Here is a 22,178-nt window from a genome sequence, read left to right as displayed (position 1 = left end):
TTCTTTTGAGATAAAAGGTTAAAATCTTGCTTTAGTGTAATACCCAAGAGCCAGCCTAGAAGTATCTGGGTTCTGTAAGTTTAAGTCCAAACATGGCTATGTGAGGTTATTAAATATATTTGCCTATGATAAAATGCAGCTTAAAATACCTTAATAACCTTTTTTTGCCAAGGTCTGCTCATTGTTGTGAGTCACCGTAGTACTAAATCTGCACTTTTTCAAAAAATAATCATGGTTTACCCATTCGGCATAGTTAGTCAGAACAGTAAAGTAAATTATCTCTCATTTTAGTTCTGTGTAGTGGCAAAAATCAAACTTACACGCTGTACAATGGCAAACATAAGGTGTTTAGTATTACGGTGGAATGGAAATTACCAAAAAAGGCACAGATGCCACAAGCCCATCCCATGCCGGGTTTTATCCCACCCAGCCAGTTAATTGATCAAAGATAATCCATTTCAGAAGCCCCCAGTGGGAAAACCTGCTTCTCTAAATCTGCCGCTCACAACTAGAACCGAATCAGTGACATCACATATGGAGCGTGTGGGTATGGAATGTGTACAGAGGGACCCGTCTCCTGGCAAAGCTGTGGCAGGGGGAGATCCTGGTCCCACAGCCGAAGACCCCGGGGGCCGCTCCGCTGCGGGAAGGGCTGCGCCGCAGGTACGGCGGAATTTGGGGCGTTCAGCGACCAAAGTGCAGCTGCTGGTGCTCACATCACTGATTTTTTTTGCATGAGTTTAGCTAAATCACCTTAACCCTTCTATTTGCAACCCTGAAACTTCACATTTCCTTGCTCAGACTCCCATGGCAACTTTATGTACTCTTGCTATGCATGGATATGTATTTAAAGTATATATATATATATGTATATATATTTCTCCAGTGTATAACCAGGTGAGGTTCTGACCTCGGCTGAGCCTTCCTAGTGCACCTGTACGACAAATAACGAGGCCAAACTCACCAGCTTCTCGTGTAGGAAGGATCTTGAAACCAAAGAAGTTTTGTTCTGACATTTCTTGGGGTTAACAAACCAAGAAATGGGTCACCGAAGGCTGAAACCATCTGCTACCAAGTGCCAGGGACCATCCCTCGCTGGGTGCTGGGTTGACAGGACACAGTTTCCCGTCCTGTTGCTGTTGGGGAGACAGACGAGGGATGGGGGGTTTGCAGCAGCAAAGGGCAGGGCTGGGGGGTCTGTACCCTGCTCTGCTGTGGGAAGGAAAAGCCGGTTGTAAGGTCAATAGAATCAGAATAATTTCATCTGGAAGAGACCCTTAAGATCATTGAGTCCAACCATAACGCAACCCATGTCCCTGAGAACCTCCTGTCCGTCTGTCCAGCCCTCCAGGGATGGTGACTCCAGCACACCCTGGGCAGCCTGTTCCAATGCCCCACAGCCCTTTGGGGAAGAAATCGTTCCCAAGATCCAACCTCAATCTCCCCTGGCGCAACTTGAGGCCGTTTCCTCTGCTCCTGGTGCTTGTTCCTGGGGAGCAGAGCCCGACCTCCCCCGGCTCCAAGCTCCTTTCAGGCAGTTCAGAGATCAGAAGGTCTCCCCTCAGCTCCTGTTCTCCAGCTGCACCCCCCAGGTCCCTCAGCCGCTCCCATCACACTCGTGACACCCACAGGAACGCGTTAAATACAACGGTGCCTCTGCCCTGGTGCAACGTTCGTGTCTGGTGCCCTGGGGCAGCGGGGCAGGGGCAGCGGCGGCCGCTCCGCCGGGCTCTGCGAGTCCCCGGGGTCGCCTCATCGCCCGGCGGGGCCTCCCCCGCGGCGGGGCCGCCTGAGGCGGCGGCGCGCGGCCTCCCCCGTGAGGCGGCGGGCGGGAGCGCGGGCGGCGGCCGCTTGGCGGGAGCCCCGGCGGCGGCGGCCCCACCTCGGGCCGTGTGACGCGCGTTGCCATGGCCACCGGTTTACGCTCCAAGGGCCGGCGGGGGCGGAGGGAGGGGCGGGCCGGGCCGCTTCAGCACCAAGGCGGCCGCGGACAGCAGCAGCGGCGGCGGCCCCGGCTCGGCGGCGTCCGTGCCGTGCGGGAGTAGCGCCGGGGCCTGCGGGGGAGCAGCGGAGCCGCCCGCACGGTGAGTCCCCCCCCACAGCCGCCCCGAGGGCCCGGCACCGGGGTGGGGGTGCCCGACGAGACGCGGCCGGTGACCCCTCGGTGGTTCCCGGGCGGGGGGTGCGGAGGGAAGCGCTGCCGGAGCTCGGCGGGGCCGTGCGGGGCCGGGGCAGCCGGTGCCGCGGAGTCCGGAGGATCCCCCGGTACGGGGAGCGGCCCGTGCCCGGCGCCCCGGCATCCAGAGGATCCCCCGGTCCGTTCCGGAGCCGTTGGAAGGGGTCGGTCTTAGTTACAAAACTTTATAAAACCTGGAGTGATTGCGTCGGGTTTGGCCTTTTGCGTCTCTTTGCAAGGCGTTTTCCCGTAAAAAAAAACTTTATCAACTTGTAAAAAGAGCGGTTTGGCACGGACGGGGCTTTGGGGGGGGTTCTCGTGGCACGCAAGCTCTGCCTTACTACGAGCGTTCGTTTGCATTAATCCCAAAAGCTTCTTGACTTTGAGGCAAGACCCTCCTCACCAATTAATAGTAGAATTGGTACAAGTGCAGTGTTCACCGCTCACTGTCCGATTAGATGCTGGAAGCTGTTATCGTCTCATCTGGATGGCATAAATTAGCATTTTAGGCCTTTTCTAGATGTTCAGAAAGGGCCACCCTGGGGAGGTCAGACCGGTCAGACTGGGATTCTCTGCCCTGAACTATTTGGAAGTGCTTTTCAAATAAATCTGCCTGCCTGTGAAACAAAACCAATTTCCAGCAGCTCAGGGCCAGTATTTTGTCTTCCCAGCCAGGAAATCACTCTCCTGTGCTCACTGCCTTCTCCCATCCACACGCTGTCTCTTTGGTACATCTGTTAAGCCCTTGCAAATCTTTAACCGTATTTATTATTCCATTAAAAAGAGCGTGGTTGACTACACAGGTGTACACGTTGTCTTCCGCGTGCTGCATTAACAATAACAGTTTGTTCGTTGCTCCCATAAAAAGCAACAAGGTAGGTATGAATAATGATGCAGATTGCTGTTAAAGGCCAAGAAATGAGTAATTAAATGGAAGTGAATCCAGAGCAGGGACTTTCCCACACTTCATGCTCCTGCCTTCTTAAAATACAGAGTCAGATGTGACTTACGTGTGTCCCATTCAGAAATGTAAAAACGATCCCCTTGTCCTTTCATCCTCTTGTGTGCTGTGTCTGCAGCATCCAGGAGTAAGGAATAAAGGCTTGATGTGTGGAGGGGAGAACAGCACAGCTTGGGTTATACCTTCTGCTCCTTTGTATCTTGCATTCTCACAGCTTAGTTTAAAGAGAACAGTAATAATTCATTTAATTTGCTGTTGTAGCAGACCTTTGACCTCGTGGTAGTGTTGCTCGCACACCATCCCTGCTCAGCTATGCATTAGAGGCATAACTTTACAGTAAATTTAGTTTTGTTGCCTCATTAGGCATCAGACATACAGCCCTGTACTAAAGACTATGTGCTCTATAATGATTCAGCTGTCAGAAAGAGGGACGTCTAATGTTGACCCTTGTGAGCAAAGGCCTGAACTTAAATTCCTGCCCTGGAGAGTGTGTCAACAGCTCCTGCTCAAGTTCAGAAGTAACTGCTGACGCAGTAGGCTCTGATAATTCACAAAACCACTATAAATCAGGGAGAGATAAGTGGACCAAGTTCCTTGAAAGATCACATTGAAATCACATTGAGAGTGAGTTATTTTGGAGAGTGAATTAAGCAACATTTAGGCTGGCAGTGGGAATGCATTCATTAATTGATACTCTTTGAAGACTTGAAATTCTACTTGTGCTTTCAAAATGCTCCTAATCTGGATTGGTTTCATGGCTTTCCCAGTTCTGGGCTCTGAGGATCGGGCTCCATCCCTTGCTGGGTCACACTGAGATTGTTGACAGGGTTTGTTGGAGTCCCAGTAACTTGATAATCATCTGCAGATGGGGATGGTACTTGTTTTATGGATGTATCGATGTATATTTTGAACACCACTGGTTTCAATGGCACAGGATGAAGCCTAAGGAACAGCTACAAGATTTGTAGGCAAACTCCAAATCTCACCATAAAACTACAGGTGACGTGGACTGATGGATGGGTTGGAGGGGCTGCACAGAGTAGAAGTGATGCCCCACCACACACATACTGGGCCAGTCCTGCTCTCACGGATACCAGAGCAATCTCTGGTGTGAAACTGAATTTGTGCCACTGGGATGCAGTTTATTTTTCTTTTTAATCCAGCTTTTTGAATTTACAGTCCGTCTTTTCCCCTTTTCCAACACAGATAGCTGTAAAATTTGACCATAATATTGAACATGGCTTCTTCATGTTGCAGAATTGCTCACAGATAAACCATTAGTTTGTTTTTCTTTTTTTCTAGGCAGAATATTTTTGTGGCTCAGAAAAACCATTTCTTTCAGTACATATTAACAAAAGAATGGTTTTCCCTCCTGAAACTCTACAAACCGGTACAGCAGATGTCAATTTGTGTCAACATCAGCTGATTTTCTTCTCCATTACCCTTTCTGCTGGACCTTTGCTTATCTAGCAGGTCCTGTCTTTTTGACATCCAATGTCACGTTGAGTGTTTTTTCACATCTGGCGATAGCGAGCTTGACTCAGTCTTTCTCAAAAAATTGGTGCCTTCATCCGCATGATGGTCATTATGCATTATTGATAGTGATGGAAAAGTCACGAATACACACAGCTTTGCTGCAGGGCCTCAGCCTTTTTCTTTGGTTTCTCATTGCTTTATCTTCTCTCTGCATTTTAGTCAGAATGTCAACACATTTCATGCTGCCCTCACCAGGAAACAGTAGCAGAACCCTCGTCTTGGTGCTGCAGCCATAATCCTTTTTTCCTGATGTAATTTGAGTGAAGTTATGCTGGCTTTTACTTTATCATAGCACTCTAACAAACATTTGAGTTATCCAAACCTTGTTTTCTAGGGGAATCCTAACTCTTACTGATGCAGCATCAAAACCAAACTGTTGTACAGCAAGTACTTTGAAGTTAGTAGATAATTAATATATTTTCCCCATTTTTACAATGTAACTTGTAAAACTGGGAAAATAATATTAAAAAGAAATCCCACCGCTGTATTGTGTAGTCAAGAGAATAAATTTCTGATATAAGTATGGAAATTCATTAATAAAAGTATGAATTATATGTTAACATTACAAAAACAAATAGTCATATAAACAAGCAGTGGAAGGCACAGAAATCTTTGAGCAAGACCCCAGCTTGTTCTCTTCCCAGTTTTATGAGCCACGTTTCTGGGGGGTGCCTGGTCATGGCCACAGAAGTTTCTTCCAGCTCAATTTAAACTTGTCCCTTGCTTCAGCAGCCACGAGGAGCCTTTATTGGGAGGGATCCTAAAGTGCTGAACAAACCAACCTGGAGCCTGTGCCCACAGTTCACCTCTTCTGCCAGAAAATGAAAACACTTCTGGGGTGAAACAGGATGATTGCTTAGTAGGAAACACTGTTCTAAAATACATAGAGCAGAGCAGGAGTGATGCAGAGAGGGTTTTATGGAACATGAGTGCATTTCTCTTCAGCTTTCTGGCTCGTCCCAAGGAAAACTCTCCAAATCCATTGTACCACTGTATGCACAAGCAAAATCCACCCTCAATACTTCAATGGCTCATTGCTTATTCGGGGGAAAAAAGAAGAGGGCAAAAAAACAGAAAAAAAAAGCATTGCATTGATTGAATGAGCTAAATGCAGCTCCAGCAAGGCCCAGCTTTTTTGGTATGTTCAAAAAGAAAAATCCAATTTACTGCATGTGTTGTGTTGGAAGCCCCTCAAAACAGACAGGACTGCGAACCTGGAGGTATGCTCTACTGCTTTCATGACCACGGCTGTCCCACAGGTTGGGTTCTTGAGGACATTGCCACTTCTGTACCTCACCACGTCTCCCTTGATGAGAGGAGGAAGCCTCTGGAGAGTTTCTGAGGAGAGCCTTGACTTTGTAACGCCCTCCATCCCCTGCAAACAGCCCAGAATTAGGACTGTAATGGCACGCTGAATGGCTCATCCCTCTTCCTCTGGCATTTGAAGAGGAGAGGTAATTATGGAGATGGTTAATAGATGGAAAAGGAGGATTGTTTCATTCTTTACCTTGCCTGCTTTTGCTGCAGTTTAGTCATAATAATGAGAGTTTTTGATAAGTGAGCTTCGGATTGAGTCACTGGCATCTTGAGCAAGTAAATAGATTTTGGTGTGAGTCTGAGGAGCTGAGCAGAGCAATCGTGGGCTGCTCTGGGAGCTGATGGGCACGAAGGGGAAGGCAAGAATTTCTGGAGAGGGGAGAGGATCCTTGGCTCTCGTTCCTGCCAACTTGGGGGAATCACCTTGACGTGCCCCACGGCAGATGATAAAAACTCCAAACAACCTTCATGCGCACTGAAGCCCTCAGGAGATGCAGGAAGGAACCCAATAGCTTTGAGGGTCGATGTTCCTCATGATGTGACCAGGGGATGGGGACATCAGCAGCAGTGACCAGCTGGGAACATGCTCTCCAGCAGAGCTGGTGACACGCGTGTCGGAGGGGAACCCCACGGCGTTATCTCCTACACCCCACTGGTTCTCATTATGCTCATTTTGCTCATTATGCACAGAGACACAAGTGTAAAAGGCTTTGAAATGAGTTTGTTGGTGCGTATCACCACAATTCACATTTTGAATTCAGGAACAGGATAATATTATCTTGGAGACACAAGGTAATTGTTGACATAGTTGTTTTTATTTTTGTTTTTACGTCAGTTAAAAAAAATCCTGGAAACCACGAGTACAGAATAATGAAATGATGCGCTTTTTCCTGTAATGATGGAGCCAATAAAAGGCAGCCATTGAGAATAATGTCCCAACAGCCAGAGCACTTCGTCAATCCCAGCTGCTGCTTTTATGAACATATCATATAATAATGGGTGTTCTTCTACAAAAAAATATAAAGATCTCTCTCTCCTTCCCCTAAGGGGAAGCCATTAATTCTACTCCAGTGTTAAACCATTCTGTCATGATGATATACCCAGTAATGGATATCATATATCCATTAAACCTTCCACCCTCACACAGAAAGAAATAATAATAGTTCACTGTTAAAAAGACTAAATGATGTATGTTTTTTTTTTTAAAGTAACTGATTATATATATTTGTCTGACTTTTCCTCCAGGAGGCCAAACTCCACATGCAGAGACTCTTTTATCTAAGCAGTCCAGAACCTTGTTTCCTTGTCACATAACTGGCTTCTCACTTCCAGACTAACCAGAGCTCAGCCCTTGCCAGAATTAACCCTTTATTCCCAGCTGCAGACATGAGCCAGCACTGCAGGGATTTGGGGATCACGTCAGGGAACACGCCTGCATTCAGTTAGTAGCTCATCATGAGTTGGAAGGCAAACAAAAGCTGCGGCCAGGTCCTGGCACAGCGTGAAGAAACTGGGCTGCTGGCAGCAGTAAAGTCAGTATATTCAGTGACAAAAATTGGACTGCTGTAGCATGGAGAAAAAACCCATAATACTCTAAATAAATTAATAATACAGTCCATACCTCCTTGGGCTATTATTTTGTTTTTCTCTGCATGTTGCTCATATATTGACACTCAAGTCATACTTGCAAAATTATCTTTACTCAGAAGCGTATAGACTTGGAGCATGGAAGATGAGCTCATCAACAAGGAGTAAATTAACATGTCAATTAAATCCTATAGCAGACAGGGCCTTACTTGGGATAGTTAAGGAACCTGGTGTAGGTGTTGTGAACTTCGCAGGATGGAGAACGCAGGTCTTTGAAAGAAAGCCTAAAATCCGCTATGTAGCTGTCAGCACGTCTTTGAGATGAGAAATATTTTAGAAGTGCCTTTATGGTAGCATCCAGGTATTTACAAAAATAGCTGTAATTCCTGCGTAGCCAGTCCATGGGCCATTTGGTGGAAATCCCAGCAGCGGGCTCCATCCCGAACCCACGACCTGCCGAGAAATGAGACCTTCCCGTCATCCGCGCCCGTTTTTAGAGAAAACATGAAGCCACTATGCAGTTCATAACGTTTAATTTTGCTGAGTTGTTGTTAGTTCTGGTTTTTCATATGATTCCACTGCGCCCCTGCTAATTCGCATGTCTATTAATAATACTAAATTCTTATTCAAAATCCCATTGAGAAAATTGCAAGTTCGTTAACATCCTTGCAGAGGATTAAGAATGACCTGAAATCCAGAGTCTTTAGAAGCATTTCTGTGCCTTTCCACTGCTTTTACCTTATCATTTCCGACTTAAAAGGCTATTGTTATGATTGCAGGACTGCCAAGTAGTAATGCATGATTTATTATGTACAGCAGGTGACTGGTAGTTAACATTTATCTCGAAATGACTGTTATTGTTTGTTGGGCTTTCTTTTCCTGCAGCTTTCCCTGGGAGGTTCGTGTTTTTGGCAGTGACAAGATGACAATTCATATTTTTACCAAAGGATCCAGTGAGTCATCCTATTAACTCTGCTGAAATACATGCTCGCCGATCATCCTGCCACGGTGAGTCTGTGGGATTTTACATTTTCTCTGGAAATCTTATTCAGGAGTTAGTTATTCAGTCCATAGTACTCGTTCAATACTACAAATAATCTTTACCTAAAACAGTAACTTCTCAGGGATGACCGCAGCCCCAGATAGACCAAATATTGCATATCACACCTATTTTTTTAAAGTTATTAAAGTGTTTTAGAGCAGATCACTGTGCCTCATAGCATGCTGTTTACAAGGGCTTGGTTTGAACCTGGAGGCCGTGCAAGAAGGAGCCTCCTGTGTTCTGGGAACTGATACAAAGACCTAATATCGCTGGCCTCGAAAGTGTTGCCCTGTGAGGGGATCCACATGCAGCCAAGAAGGAGTGTATTGTGAGTCATGATGGAAAAATTCGGCATTCAAAAAAACCCCCAGATCTCCAGGATGGCGTAAAGTGGACTATGTATTCATACTGGTTGCCCAAATTAAACTCCTTCGTTATTTTGTCGCTCCTGAGAACTCCCAACTCGTGGAGCCGATATCGCGTAATGTTCCAGCAGAGGTGTAGAGGCTCCTCGGTCCCTTTTCCCAGCATTGGGCTGTAGGACGGGACAGCTGCCCTTGGGCCATACTGCTCTGCAAATCGTTTTTGCTTTGGAGAAAGGGCTGGTACATGACTCTGTCACTTTTCCCTCTTCTTTGGATTGGCTTGGAGAGAAGACAGGACTCCTTTTTGTCGAGAAAAGTCTTCTTTCCTTCCTTTTCACTTACTCATTCTGCCCCTGAAGGTGATATTCTGTGTCACAGTCCACGCAAACCGTGTTCTGCTGAAGCGTGTTTTGCACACTGTGCAGCCTTATCTCGCTGGAGAACAGCATATGGCCTTGAGTTATTATTTGTTATTTCAGGGTAACTAGATGGCAACTGTACTGAAAACTTATGGCAACTCATGCGTTATCTCATGATAACAGGATAAATAAACAGTCTCTTCACTGCACACATTAACATTAATGGAAGGAAAAACTCATGAAAAACACTGTCAGATCAGTTTAAATATGTCCCCATTTAGGATGCCCCAGATGCTTTACTGCTTCTACTTGTCTCATACACGTTTAAATTATGACTGGGACTCCTTTTACATTTGACATTCTTGCTTTCAGAGCTAAGCTGCAGTCCTTAAATCAGTGAGCATGCAAAATACTTTAAAATGTCCAGCTTAATAGATAAATGTATCTTTGAATTGAAGTAAAGCTTTAGCAAGCTAGCATGGAAATCACTAATGATGCAGGTAATGTGTACACAGCAAAACCAACACAAGATCTAAGGGGAGAACTGCAATAGTTACTCTGAGCATCTCTGGGGTAACCCCCAAACAAGACATTTTGCTTCATCTGCAAAAGGTCCCTTTGCAACTGATTTCAAGTGCAAACGAAGTAACGACAATTGGGGCATTAAAGTATTCCACGTAATTGTTGTAAACCAGACAAATCAGGGAGCAAAGCGAAGAGAACGGAGCTAACACAGCTGCACAAAAACTGTTTCAGATGCATTCTGCTTGAAAATGCCAGCACATTGCGAAGCCTTTGAAAATACACTGAAGCAACATTACAGAGTATATAAAAAGAGAATCTTAAACAGTTTATCGGTAAAATATGAGCTAAATTTGATGAGACTGCCCTTTAGACTGCAAGTATCTGTTTCCATGAAAGTTGTGTGGAACATTCACGTTGCAGATTTTCTTCATTTGGATGCAAAGCCAGATCTGTTCTTGTTTTTTGGATGAAGCTGGTGTACGGCAGAGTGCTTAACTAAGCCTTTTAGCATCCTTGTAAAACTGAACTCAGAGCTGTTTGGCCCAAACCATGCTGAAGAAAATTAGAGCCTATAATTTCAATATAAAAATAAATAATAACATTTAGAAAAACTGTGTTTAAACATTTTCCCACATTGCATCCACTTCATCAGCTGAAGGTGACCACTCGAGGACGAGTTGGAGCTTAAATCAGGGAAATATTTTTCTAACCTTACAATAAGAATAATACATCATGAAACTCGACTAAGTCTGATCCATCTTGTTCTGTGCTTCTCTAGCCAGTATATGTAAAAGAAAACACCCTGAAAACTACTTTTCCTCGTCACTTTATCTGGTGGAGATCTTAAAGCAGGGAGGATTCAGGGGCAGTGATTGCATGCAATGAATTGCCTTCCCTCCGTCCCTTGATCTCTCTTGTTTTACACGATGTTTTGACTAATTACAGCCTCAATGCTGCTGCTGATTTCTTGTAACTGAGGTTTATTGCATTGATAGTAACTCCTGACGTTAGCCTGAGCACCTCGGTAAATAAATTTGCCACTGCTTTAAGACATGAAGTTCCTAGTGACTATGAAATTGCCTGGGAATTGTTGCTGTTGCCAGACAAGATTAAGGAAAAGAACAAGAGAAAGTCCGAGGGAAGCACAGGGTTATGTACTGGGTAACAAACTGGAAGCAAATTAGTAAATAATAATTTTAAAAGTTGATTTAGGTCTATCTGGAAATTAATTATATTCTTGACAACTTGATTCCTGTTTTTCCTAGGGCATTTTCCTTGTCCAAGTTGAAGGCATTATTTCAACACAGAATTCTTAGTATTTCTCAGAAGACATTTCTCAGGCATTAATGTTGAGGCTCTGAACTCACAAAGCACCATCAGATTCTCCAGAAGTGACATTTTGAGGCGCGACTCTTCAACACAAATGACATTACCTTTTCCTGTCATTTTCAAAGTTTAGCATATTGCAATAGAATCTAAAATAACTGAAAATGTGTAGCAATAAAGAGAGGATTTCTAAGCTTATTTGGGCATACTTTCATCTTCTGAATTTCAAAACGTGGTTGAAGAGGGTCCCTCTGCTAAAAAGGGAACTGAATTTCAATATTCCCCTCTCTAAGCTCTTTCTTTTACATCACAGCATTAGCCTGGAAAAGCTCCCTCAAACTTTGGCAATATGAGGCAAATCACGTAATGAAAAGTATTGCTTCTACAGTTCTGACAGCTCTAAGTTTGCTACTAGATCATTAGAGCATCACTAGATCATTAACTGATACTTTAATAACACAAATGACAAACATGGCAGCAAAAAAAGTTTCTATAAAAACATCTCCTCCCACCCTTCTCTCGGCACCCGGTGTTGTTCTACTACCAAAATTCACAATGCCTTTCTAGAACAGCTGGGTTTTTTATGATAAACATGTACTGGGATGTCATAGAGGCCATGGAGGATGGACAGAAGTTTTCCATAGTCATAGCTTGTGGTGATAAAGGAATAAGCATGGAATGATCCTGATAAATAGCTAATGGTGGACTCGTAAGCATGTAAAATAGGCAGTGCTAGGGATGGCAAGTTTTCTCCCTTTCCGCTCAAATGTCGCATCTTCTAAATGCCTGCGGGAATATCTGCATTTCTGAGTATATCCGCAAACGTATTTATTTGCATGTTATATATATGGAGTTACACACTACATAAACTATGTCAGGAACCATAGGACTGCATCCAAGCCCTTCACACTGGAACTTCAGCAGCAATTAAACTCCCAACTTTGGTCCTGATTTAACCAACTTTTGAAGCATGTGTTGAACTTTAAACATATGGTTAGTGCCGTGCTTTGTAATGAGGCCAGGAAGGTGCTGGAAATTACATATGCTCTCGATTAGCTTACTCGGGAGCTGAAACTATAGTAGAAGGATGTGAAAAATAGCTCTGTAATATTCTCAAGCCATTTGTCAGTTCACAAGTTACTTGAAATTACTAAAATATTTCAGAACGTGGAATCTGAAGGCGAGGGAGGAAATGTATGATAATGTACATATGTAGTCACAACTGATTAAGAAACAGCGTAGACTTTTCAGTAGTGTTATTACTTAGTATGATTTGACTTTATTTTTATTCTCGAGCTTTAGCTGAGAAGATATGTTTTAGCCATCTGTCTGCAGAAGCGTTTCTCGACGTTTCAGCAGCACGTTTGCAGTGCTGGCAGATACCCAGAAATCATTTCCTCCACACGCTGGTGACTCCCTGTGCCATTTCTGATCCCACCTGAAAACCACGCGAGTTTTGCATCTCTGGGCACTTTTCTCCAGTCCCTCCGAGCTCCAGTTTGCACCGGCCCGCCTGGGAGATGTGGCTTTTTCTGAGCAGCGGCCGCAGTTGCTGCCTTCTGAGAAACCACCAGGGATTCCATAGCTTTTCTGTAGGAAGTAGGTAATGAAGCTCAGTGTCGTGCTATAATTCCTATCCTGCTTGCATGCAGTATTAAGGAATACAGTGATCTTTATTTTTCTATTCTTTTAAAGTGCTCAGGTAGTGTTTCAACAGCAATTATCTAAACCCTCTTGCTGTTTAACAAATGCACTATTGCAATTAAAATTACCTTCGGTTTCCCGAATTCTCTCTGAACTAAGCTTGCACAAGCCCAACAAAAATATTCTTAAAACAAGCCTTAGTTGGCACATGCAACATTAAAGCAGAAAGCAATATTACAATGTTTGTGCAGAAGAAAAAAATTCTTTCAGTGATTCAAGTTGTTTTCAGCATCTCTAAGCTGTCTAAACAGCAGCTTCCCGTGGGCTGAGGGTACCCACATCTGACTCAGGAGACGAAAGAAATGCTCGAAATAACTGGGTTGGCTCCAGAATTCCTTGCTGTCTTGAGTGATGAAGAAACATCCCGCTAGGTCCATGAACATTCTCTCCCTTCGCTTGTAGCTCAGAGCAGCAAGCACAGCACGGGGGTTAATCAGAAAATGGTCAGTACATGCCAGCATCTACCTTGTGATTTATGAAAGAGTATTGAAAAACAGAGTGATAGGATTCAGCAACAGACCTTTCCAACTAACTGAGCAATAAGTACCCCAAGAGAGCAGAGGGAGCGTAGCAGGTGAGAGGGGACATGGCGTGAAGTGATGCCTGTGGATTCTGCAAGTTTTTTAGCTCAATGACCTTTTTCTTCTCTGTGGTTCTTTCAGTTCATTACTTACTGTAATCACACCTAATCATATAATTCTATGATTGTGTTTAATCACATTCACAGTATGCCTATATAACATTAAAATATAAGGCGTTCAAATTCCCATTACAAAAATTTAGTTAAAATAAAGTTTGAATATACACTTTAAACCCCATGTTGTGGGGTTTGCAAGTTTTTCTTTCTCATTACAAAATGTAAATAAATTATCCGCGTCAAAGTCTATCTTCTTGCTAACTAGGATGATATGAAGACAAGATAGGAGTTTAAACGGAGGAATTCCAGAACCTGATCTTTATCCCATGCATCCTGTGGCTTCTTTACAGGCTTTCTTGTGAGGTTTTAGGGTGGCAGTGCAGACTGGAAGGGGTTTCCTTAGCAGTTCTGCAACCCAGGACTTGCACCGTTGATACAATAACATGGGAACACAGTTAATGGGTTAGAAGGAAAATATTTTGCCTCAGGAACATAGTTGAAACAGCTTAACAGTTTGGGATATCCAGTTCTTGAAGAGTAACAAGTGGTATTAATATTAAAGTACACCCAATACACATGTTGTATCGTTCCTGCTTTTTATAAAATCCTCCTGGTCTTTCAGTAAAGTAAGCAAGTCGCTGAAGAGAGAGGGAGACTTACAGGCAGGACAGGAAGAATCCAATTTGCTCATTTTGCTCATTTCAGCTCTCCACAGTGAAATTTGTTTGGAGTTTCATTCTAACCACCAAGTATTTCATTATATTAACCTTTGAGTAGTTGTGAATGAAGTCTATATGGTTTACTGCATTTACTTTGAGTCATGGATTATACAAGAACACAATGGTTTCTCAGCAGGATTAAAACCCGAGTACATTAAAATTCAATTAAAAGCCTGTGACAAGCGCAGTGGTTGACTCAGAGCGTTAACTGGGGTTGTGTCTCTGTGAAATGAGCTGCTTTGTCACTGCGCCGAGGAAGAGAGATACAAGTTTGTTAATGAAATGCCTGGCTCTCTCATATTTGTGCAAGTTCTAACATTTTTCTCTTAATCTCTGTTTCTTCCTAGTTAGCCAACCGACAACACAATGACTGAGGACCTAGACCACAGGTTCAGTAGTCTCACCTGGGATCAGATTAAAATCCTGGATCAAGTTTTAGCTGAGGTCATACCTATTCACGGGAGAGGAAATTTCCCGACGCTGGATGTAAAGCCGAAGGATATCATCCATGTGGTAAAGGAACAGCTCATTGAAAAGCAAATCAACGTTAGAGATATCCGCCTGAACGGTTCCACAGCCAGCCACATCCTCGTAAAGCAGAATGGAACCAGTTACAAGGACCTAGACATCATTTTTGGGGTGGAACTTCCAAGTGAGATCGAGTTCCAGGTGGTTAAGGAAGCCGTTCTTAATTGCCTATTGGATTTCTTGCCAAAATGCGTTAATAAGGAAAAAATCACTGCTCAGACCATGAAGGATGCCTATGTGCAGAAGATGGTCAAAGTCTCCACCGACCACGATCGCTGGAGTCTCATCTCACTGTCAAACAACAGCGGCAAGAACGTAGAATTAAAGTTCGTCAACTCGCTCAGACGGCAGTTTGAGTTCAGCGTGGACTCTTTCCAAATCGTGCTGGACTCCATCCTGAAAGTTTACAGGGCAAGGGACTGCAAACTGACGGAAGACTCTCACCCCATCGTCATCGCTGAAAGTATGTACGGAGACTTCAACGAAGCGATGGACCACTTGAAATACAAACTGATTTCCACAAGGAACCCAGAGGAAATCAGAGGAGGCGGCCTCCTGAAGTACAGCAATCTCTTGGTGCGGGACTTTAAGCCAGCGGATGAGGCTGAGATTAAATCTCTGGAACGTTACATGTGCTCCAGGTTCTTCATCGATTTTCCAGATGTTGCTGAGCAGCAAAGGAAAATTGAGTCATACCTGCGCAACCACTTCATTGGGGAAGAGAAAAGCAAGTACGACTACTTGATGACTCTGCGCGGAGTTGTGAACGAGAGCACGGTCTGTCTCATGGGACACGAACGAAGACAAACTCTGAATATGATCACAATTCTGGCTTTGAAAGTACTCGGAGAACAAAATATCATCCCAAATGCAGCCAATGTAACGTGCTATTATCAGCCTGCTCCATATATCAGTGACAGAAACTTCAGCAGTTACTACATTGCTCATGGACAACCGCCCATCATCTACCAGCCGTACCCATTTCACATACAAATACAAAGCGGCATCGTTTAGGAACACGATAACCTCCTCAGCACTTACACTCCTCTCTTTCCAGTTCTCTCTGTAATAAAGGCCTCATTCAAGCAAGGTTTGTCATCGCTTTTGATTTAAGGACATATTTTTGTGCGAGTTGCCAAAGTAATTTGGTTTGTCAATGTCTACATCACCGTTAAGCAGATTGTAAAATAAGTGAAAACAGCTGTCATTACTCATGATGTATTTATACCCCTACATATGTTTGGGCTATATATTTTTTTTCAATGAAAAGAGAAAGATATAGATTATACAAATTTTACAAAATGAAATGCACTAAGTCAGGGGTGTCAAGCTCCTATTCACCAGGGGCCACATCAGCCTCATGGTTGCCTTCAAAGGGCTGAACGTAATTTTAGGCCTGTATAAATGTAACTACTCCTACATTTATAAGGTGAACTACTTGGGTATACTACTCCTACATTTATACAATCCTAAAATTACGTTCGGCCCTTTGAAGGCAACAGCGAGGCTGATGTGGCCCCCGGTGAAAGGAGCTTGACACCCCTACACTAAGTTCTGGGTTCTAAAAAATCATTAAGCAAAATTCAAATAGTGGAAATGAAAAATTAAGCCAATCAAATACCTCTCAGTAGAAACGCCTGATTCTAGAAGTGATAACGTTCTGGGTACGTTAATGTAGATGATCCATCAGTTATACCCATGTAGTTCCAGCAACATTTTTTCGCAGCACCTTTTGAAAATACACCTTGATGGGATGTTTCTGGGTGCTTTGAGTTTTGCTTTACTGATCTGATCACTCTGTAGCTCCCATCTGAGATGTGAGGTCCCTCTCCTCAACAGCGCTCTTTGGTCATGGTTACCACAAAACATCCCCACCAAGGGCCGACTCAGCATTTTTGTGTATCCAAAATCTCCACCGATCGGAATGAGAGGTTTGGCTGCATCCATAACGCAGGATCCGCCTCACAGATAGTGGGAGCTGTAAGAGAGACGACTATTCTGATAAAAATGGTCCTGAGAAACAAGGTAATAGTGTGAGAAAGAAGGTGAGAATTGAGCACATAGAGCTTGCTTTCTATTGCTAATTTGTTATTGATCGGCGATGCTTTAATGCATAATAAACAGAATCAGGAGAAAAAAACAAGAAAAAACGACCCAGGACTGCATCATTTTCAGGTGAATTAAAATATATTCTTGGCAGTGGCATTTGAAAAAATGTTTTCTACTAGCAATGTCCTGTATATGTTTAGATACCTGCACACATACACTAGTAGCAAACGAAGATTTCTCTTATTATCAGGAAGTAAAACATGAGTTACAAGTTTTTTTGCGTGTGTTTACCAAAGATAAGTTTTAAACATGTCACATAAGTGCCTCCCTGCGCCAGTTGCTCCATGAAAGTCTCAGTGCTGGTGGCGATCACATTAGAGAGCTACCGAGCTACGGGAAGGGACACACGCACCCTTGGTGCTCCACCGACGGGTTGCAAAGCGTTTGTAGGTCAGAGAGATGCGCTTTTCAGTATGAGCAGGTTTGGGGCAGATGGATCTGAGGTGTTCTCCCCAAAACTCCGCCGGTTTAGATGCTGAATAGGGTACAAAAGGAATAGGAGTGAAAAGCAGATGTAGAATGCATGCGGTTGTAAAATCGGAGCAGCCAACTGGAAATGCAAGATGAGTGTTTCTTACATCTGATGCTTAGCGCGTCGCGGTGTCCTACGAGTCCATCGCTGGTACCTCACTGTGTGTCCTCGTCGACTGCAAAAACACCGACTCCATTTGATCTGTTTGCAACTGGTGTGTCTTAGGAATTTCTGCTCCTTGGGAAAGAGTGCTTCGTTTATTTTACACAAAATATGCTCCATACCACTGATTCAAATCAAACATTTCTAAAAATTTCTAAGGTCTATGAAGTCGTACTTGCCAGTGAAATACAGTTTTCCTTTTTGCATAAATTGCATGTACAATAGAGCAAAGAGCTGTTTAGAAACAACTTTGTTGACCATCATTGCTAAAGTCAACTATTTTCTGTAAAATATAGTGCAAAAAACAATGTTTTTTCTGTAAGAAGGGCATACTAATCTACTTGGAAGCTGATTCATCTTGTGCTGTCTTTCATGAATACAGTACTATTATTGTTTGCTGATTTTTCAAGTACATCTGATTGTGTCTAAAAGCGCACTTTATTGCACTTCCACCAGTAACTTTCCATTGGCTGAACTATGTTTAATAAAGTTGGCAATTCTAATTGCTACATTACCAGATACAATAACACTATATTTGCATGTGAGCACTTGTAGGGAATTCCACCTGTCAGAAGAAAAACGGAGTGAAACATGATGGATTATTTTTATTTGAACAGTTTAGACTACAAAGGGAACCTTTAAATTGAGTTTGGCATTTGCCAAATTAAATAGCACTGTGAAATTCTGTAGGAGCCTTAGGTAGGTTGTGTCCCTTTTGCTTCAACACCCAGCACATGGGATTCGCAGGGCTGAAGAGCCCAAAGCTCAACTGGGCACAGCTGGGACTTCCCGATGGATCTGCGGGAGGTGGGCACCCTGATGGCTTGAGTTTCAACTCCTTAAATTTGATTTAAAATCTCAGTCCATCTGCATTGACCTGTGACCTTAGTATAATCAACTTAGTTCTCCTGGTTGCCTCGCTCGCTGGGTGGAGAAACGGGTTGGTCTTCTCAAGAACCAGGAAACAGGGCAGCCAAGGAGGAGAATTTTCGATGTCGTGGGTAGCCCATGAGAAACAGTTCAAAAAGTTCTTGGGTTTTTGATTGGTAGGTTGGTTGATTTTGTTTTCATGGGTTTGTTTTTTGGTTTTGTTTGTTTGTTTGGGGGTTTTTTGGCTTTGTTTTTTCACCAAGTAGAAACACGTGTCACCCTGTATAAAGGACTATAGTTCTTGTTTGAATCAGACATGGTGAGAAGTGTCAGGAATGGTGAACTAGCTCTGCATTTGTGTAAACCAGCCTGTCCACTTGTACAGCAACCGTTTGTTTAAATATCTATATTTAATTCTACTATAGCTCCGTTTATACACCCAGGTTGGGTAGGGAAGGACTCAGCCAAAGTCCGTGGAGAAAGTGGGAAGGATCCACTGAACTCTGCTGGGCTTTCTGTGAGATCCCTGAGATCATAAAGGACTTACATGAGTACCTAGAGGTGAAGGTACCAAGACATCAATATGCAAAAATGTCTCAGGTATAAATAAACCCTTTAAATTTATTGAAAAAGGTCTTATATTTCTTACCTAGAGGTAGAATAATCTTGAAGAGTGAGGTTTATGATTTTATATATGCTGACCTATATAAAATCTCACATATCGACACATACACAGGCAATTAACAAAATATTCCCTTCCGAATGCTCTGTTGATACCTGGTAGCAGCATTTGACCTCGAGATCTTTAGCTTTTCAAAGTAATGATTCTATAAACTAACATTAAAAAGGGGATGATGTGTAGACTGCTGCTTGCAAAACATGGTTATCAATATGTAAGATTGCGACCTCTTCTCCAGTTGTTACCAATTTCACTACGTGCAGATATAAATCTACAAAGAATTGAGAGAGTTTTCTCAGTACCAGTCTCCTGAGCTTCATGTTTCCATTATAATTATATCTTGTTGTTACAATCTGTTCAATAATTATAATACCTGGAAACTGTAATGCTGATATTATTTAATCACATTCTTAAGGTTTACAGCTTAAAGTAACCTAATGTTGTCAGGACCTAAGTGTTAGTTTCAAGTGCTTTCCTAAAAAAATGTCATTTGAATTTTGTGTTATATTGTAAAAGGTCTATTTGAAGCATATGCTTTATGGTAGTTCCTTTAAAATGTCATTTGTGAGCTTTATACTCGACACATCACAAAGATCTTTGCAATGGGTAAAAGAAATGTGAAAGTGTCCTCAGTCGAGCTGTTCTGTTGTCTGTCACGTCACCCTGAGCCTGCAGATCTGCGAAAGAACGGATCTGATTTACCGCCGTACTTCAGTTTTCCAGCTCTGTCATTTGGCTGATGTTAGAGGAGTCACACCAACATAAATTCGGAGTTCCACAGACCCGTATCCAATGCGGTTCACAGGAACATCTGCAGAAAGGAGAGTAGGGAGCATTTGGCGGGTCAGCGGGATTCTGACAGCTCGGTTTTCGGTTGACGCGTTTTTCTGTTAAGCTAAATGAACGGAAGGGTGTTCCAAACAAAGCTGTGCGGACGGAAGAATTGTTTCACTCACTGTGCCATCTGAAGCTGTCGACAAATTATTGTAATGCTAAAAACGTGTACTAACCACACAAATTCGCAGGTCATTAGTCCACAGTGTTGACTAGTGCCTTTGGGTATTTGGGGAGCGGTCATTAAAATAACTTTCTTGTTTAACGTATGGTTTGCTTGTAATACCTTCATTATTCTGCTCGGACGTCGACTCTAGCAGCAAACTCCAAACCAGCGTGTTGTAGCTGCAAGAGCGCGAAAGATTCGGTTACGGTTCGTTAGGTCAATAAAGCACCGACTCACATTGACCACTGAGCCGCTGTCGGACCCACGCTGGAGGTTACGGAGCGACCGCGTTGAATATCATGAATATCTTTGATACATCTGAATGGCTCTGTGCTACTTGTCAAGCAGGCTTGTGTCAAACGCTCACGTATTAAGTGCCTAGATATATATTTATATGATAAAAATGTGACTGCTGGGTAAATAAAATTAATACTTGACAAATTATTTGACTTTACATATGCCTAAAAATACATTTTGCCTACACTGAGTGCACAATCCCACAAACCCAAACACGTATTTACCCGGGCTGTTGTCATTCCTGTAGAACACGGCAAACACCAGTGCCGTTAAACCAAGGTCACGGAGACTCCTACAAACTCTTGAGCTTTCAGTTGGGCAGCACATCCACATCCATCACAATTAGATTTCTGGTTGCTTACTTGGATTTCCTGTTGTTTTGGGCGTTGGGCTGGTTTTGATTGGTTGGGGTTGTTTTGTTTCGCGGGCTGGGTTTTTGCTCGAGACACCAAAACGTTCCTTCTCCTGTTTTTTATAGTGGAATGGATACATTTTGGTAAAAGCCTTCCCATTTTCTTAACCAGTAATAACCATTTAATAATAATTACATTTCCTGACTGTTTATTTTCTTTTATAAAGCCAGATTTTCAATAGTCTGCCTCTTAATAAAATGATAAGTGGAGAAATGGGAAGGCAGCCCATATAGGGGGTTTTCCATTCCTTAAATATTTACCAGATGCTCTCCTAAGGAATCCAAAACCTAAGGAAACACATGAAGGTACCGGAGCGCTGTCTTGTTTTCTGGTCCCTGTCATCCCCATTTTTTCTGCTCCATCAGTCTCCATCATTAAATACAATTTCATAAGCAAGTGATTTTCTTCTTACCAGCTGCTTCCATATTCAGCTCCATTTCATCTTGTACCATTGCGGAACCTGTGTTTCTGAAATCACAATTAGTTACCATGGAAAGCAATTCAATACCGTAATAAATACACTTGAAGGCTGCTCACTCAGCTATGGATTACAAAATAAACATTTTTTAAAAGTCCTCCAGAGAATGGGATCCAGATTATGTGTATATATATATATATATATATGTATTTATGGGCAAGCATGTGCTTGTATGTACATAGGTTAATGTAATTTTTTATTGTTTTCCTGGTACGGTGGGTGTATGTGAACACAGCACAGCAAACCCCACCGAGATGCCACCCTGGTCCTCCAACATGAGCCCTTTTTCCCCCTCCTGTACTTCGTTTTCCTGTAAATATTCTCATCCTGTTGTTGATACAAATTTATTTCGCACTCGTTCTGTTTTGCTTTCTGGAATAAACGGGAACATGATGCCGCCCATATGTTCCTGTATCGCTGTGCACAGACAACCGCCCACGTTTCAGCATCCCGGGCAGCTTTGCCGCCCTGTTTCGCAGCGTTGGGAGCAGGACAAGTCTTGGCTCAAGGTGTTGGTGTAGCCCCATAGTTCTCTCGCCATTTATGCCAACAATTTCTTCCTTCAGTGTTTTATCTGGTCCTGACATTTTCCAGACGACAGGCTGAAATTACAGCTTGTAGTTTTGCCTGGAGGATAAAAATGAGTATTGAATATATCTCCTTTTATTGCGTTGCTTGCTTATCCCTGGTAGTTCCCAGGTAATGACATTTTCCGATCAAGAGTTTGGATTAATTACCTCCCTTGAATGGTTTATGTACCCCACCAGGTCTGAAAAAAAGAAGAACTGTGAACTTCTTGTATTGAAGCGCTAACAACCTGTTATGCTTCTTTAGAAGTTGATTAAACTGTAAGTTCCAGCCCAAACACTTGGTCATGTTTTCAATCAAGAGGCAGAAAGATGACTGTAAGAAATAA

General features: G+C 43.1%; 1 protein-coding gene across 1 annotated transcript; it reads left to right on the top strand.

Moving 5' to 3' along the window:
- The first annotated feature begins 1,982 nt into the window (after positions 1-1,982).
- On the top strand, positions 1,983-20,177 carry TENT5D (terminal nucleotidyltransferase 5D). Its single transcript, XM_065846663.2, has 3 exons — positions 1,983-2,084; positions 8,463-8,585; positions 14,602-20,177. The coding sequence occupies exon 3, from the start codon at positions 14,621-14,623 to the stop codon at positions 15,794-15,796; it is 1,176 nt and encodes a 391-aa protein (XP_065702735.1). The 5' UTR covers positions 1,983-2,084; positions 8,463-8,585; positions 14,602-14,620; the 3' UTR covers positions 15,797-20,177.
- Positions 20,178-22,178: the final 2,001 nt, after the last annotated feature.

The sequence above is a fragment of the Patagioenas fasciata genome, chromosome 11 (assembly GCF_037038585.1).
Source record: "Patagioenas fasciata isolate bPatFas1 chromosome 11, bPatFas1.hap1, whole genome shotgun sequence".
Lineage (NCBI taxonomy): Eukaryota > Metazoa > Chordata > Aves > Columbiformes > Columbidae > Patagioenas > Patagioenas fasciata.
The sequence above is the reverse complement of the archived record's forward strand: the minus strand, read 5'-3'. Positions and strand labels throughout refer to the sequence as shown.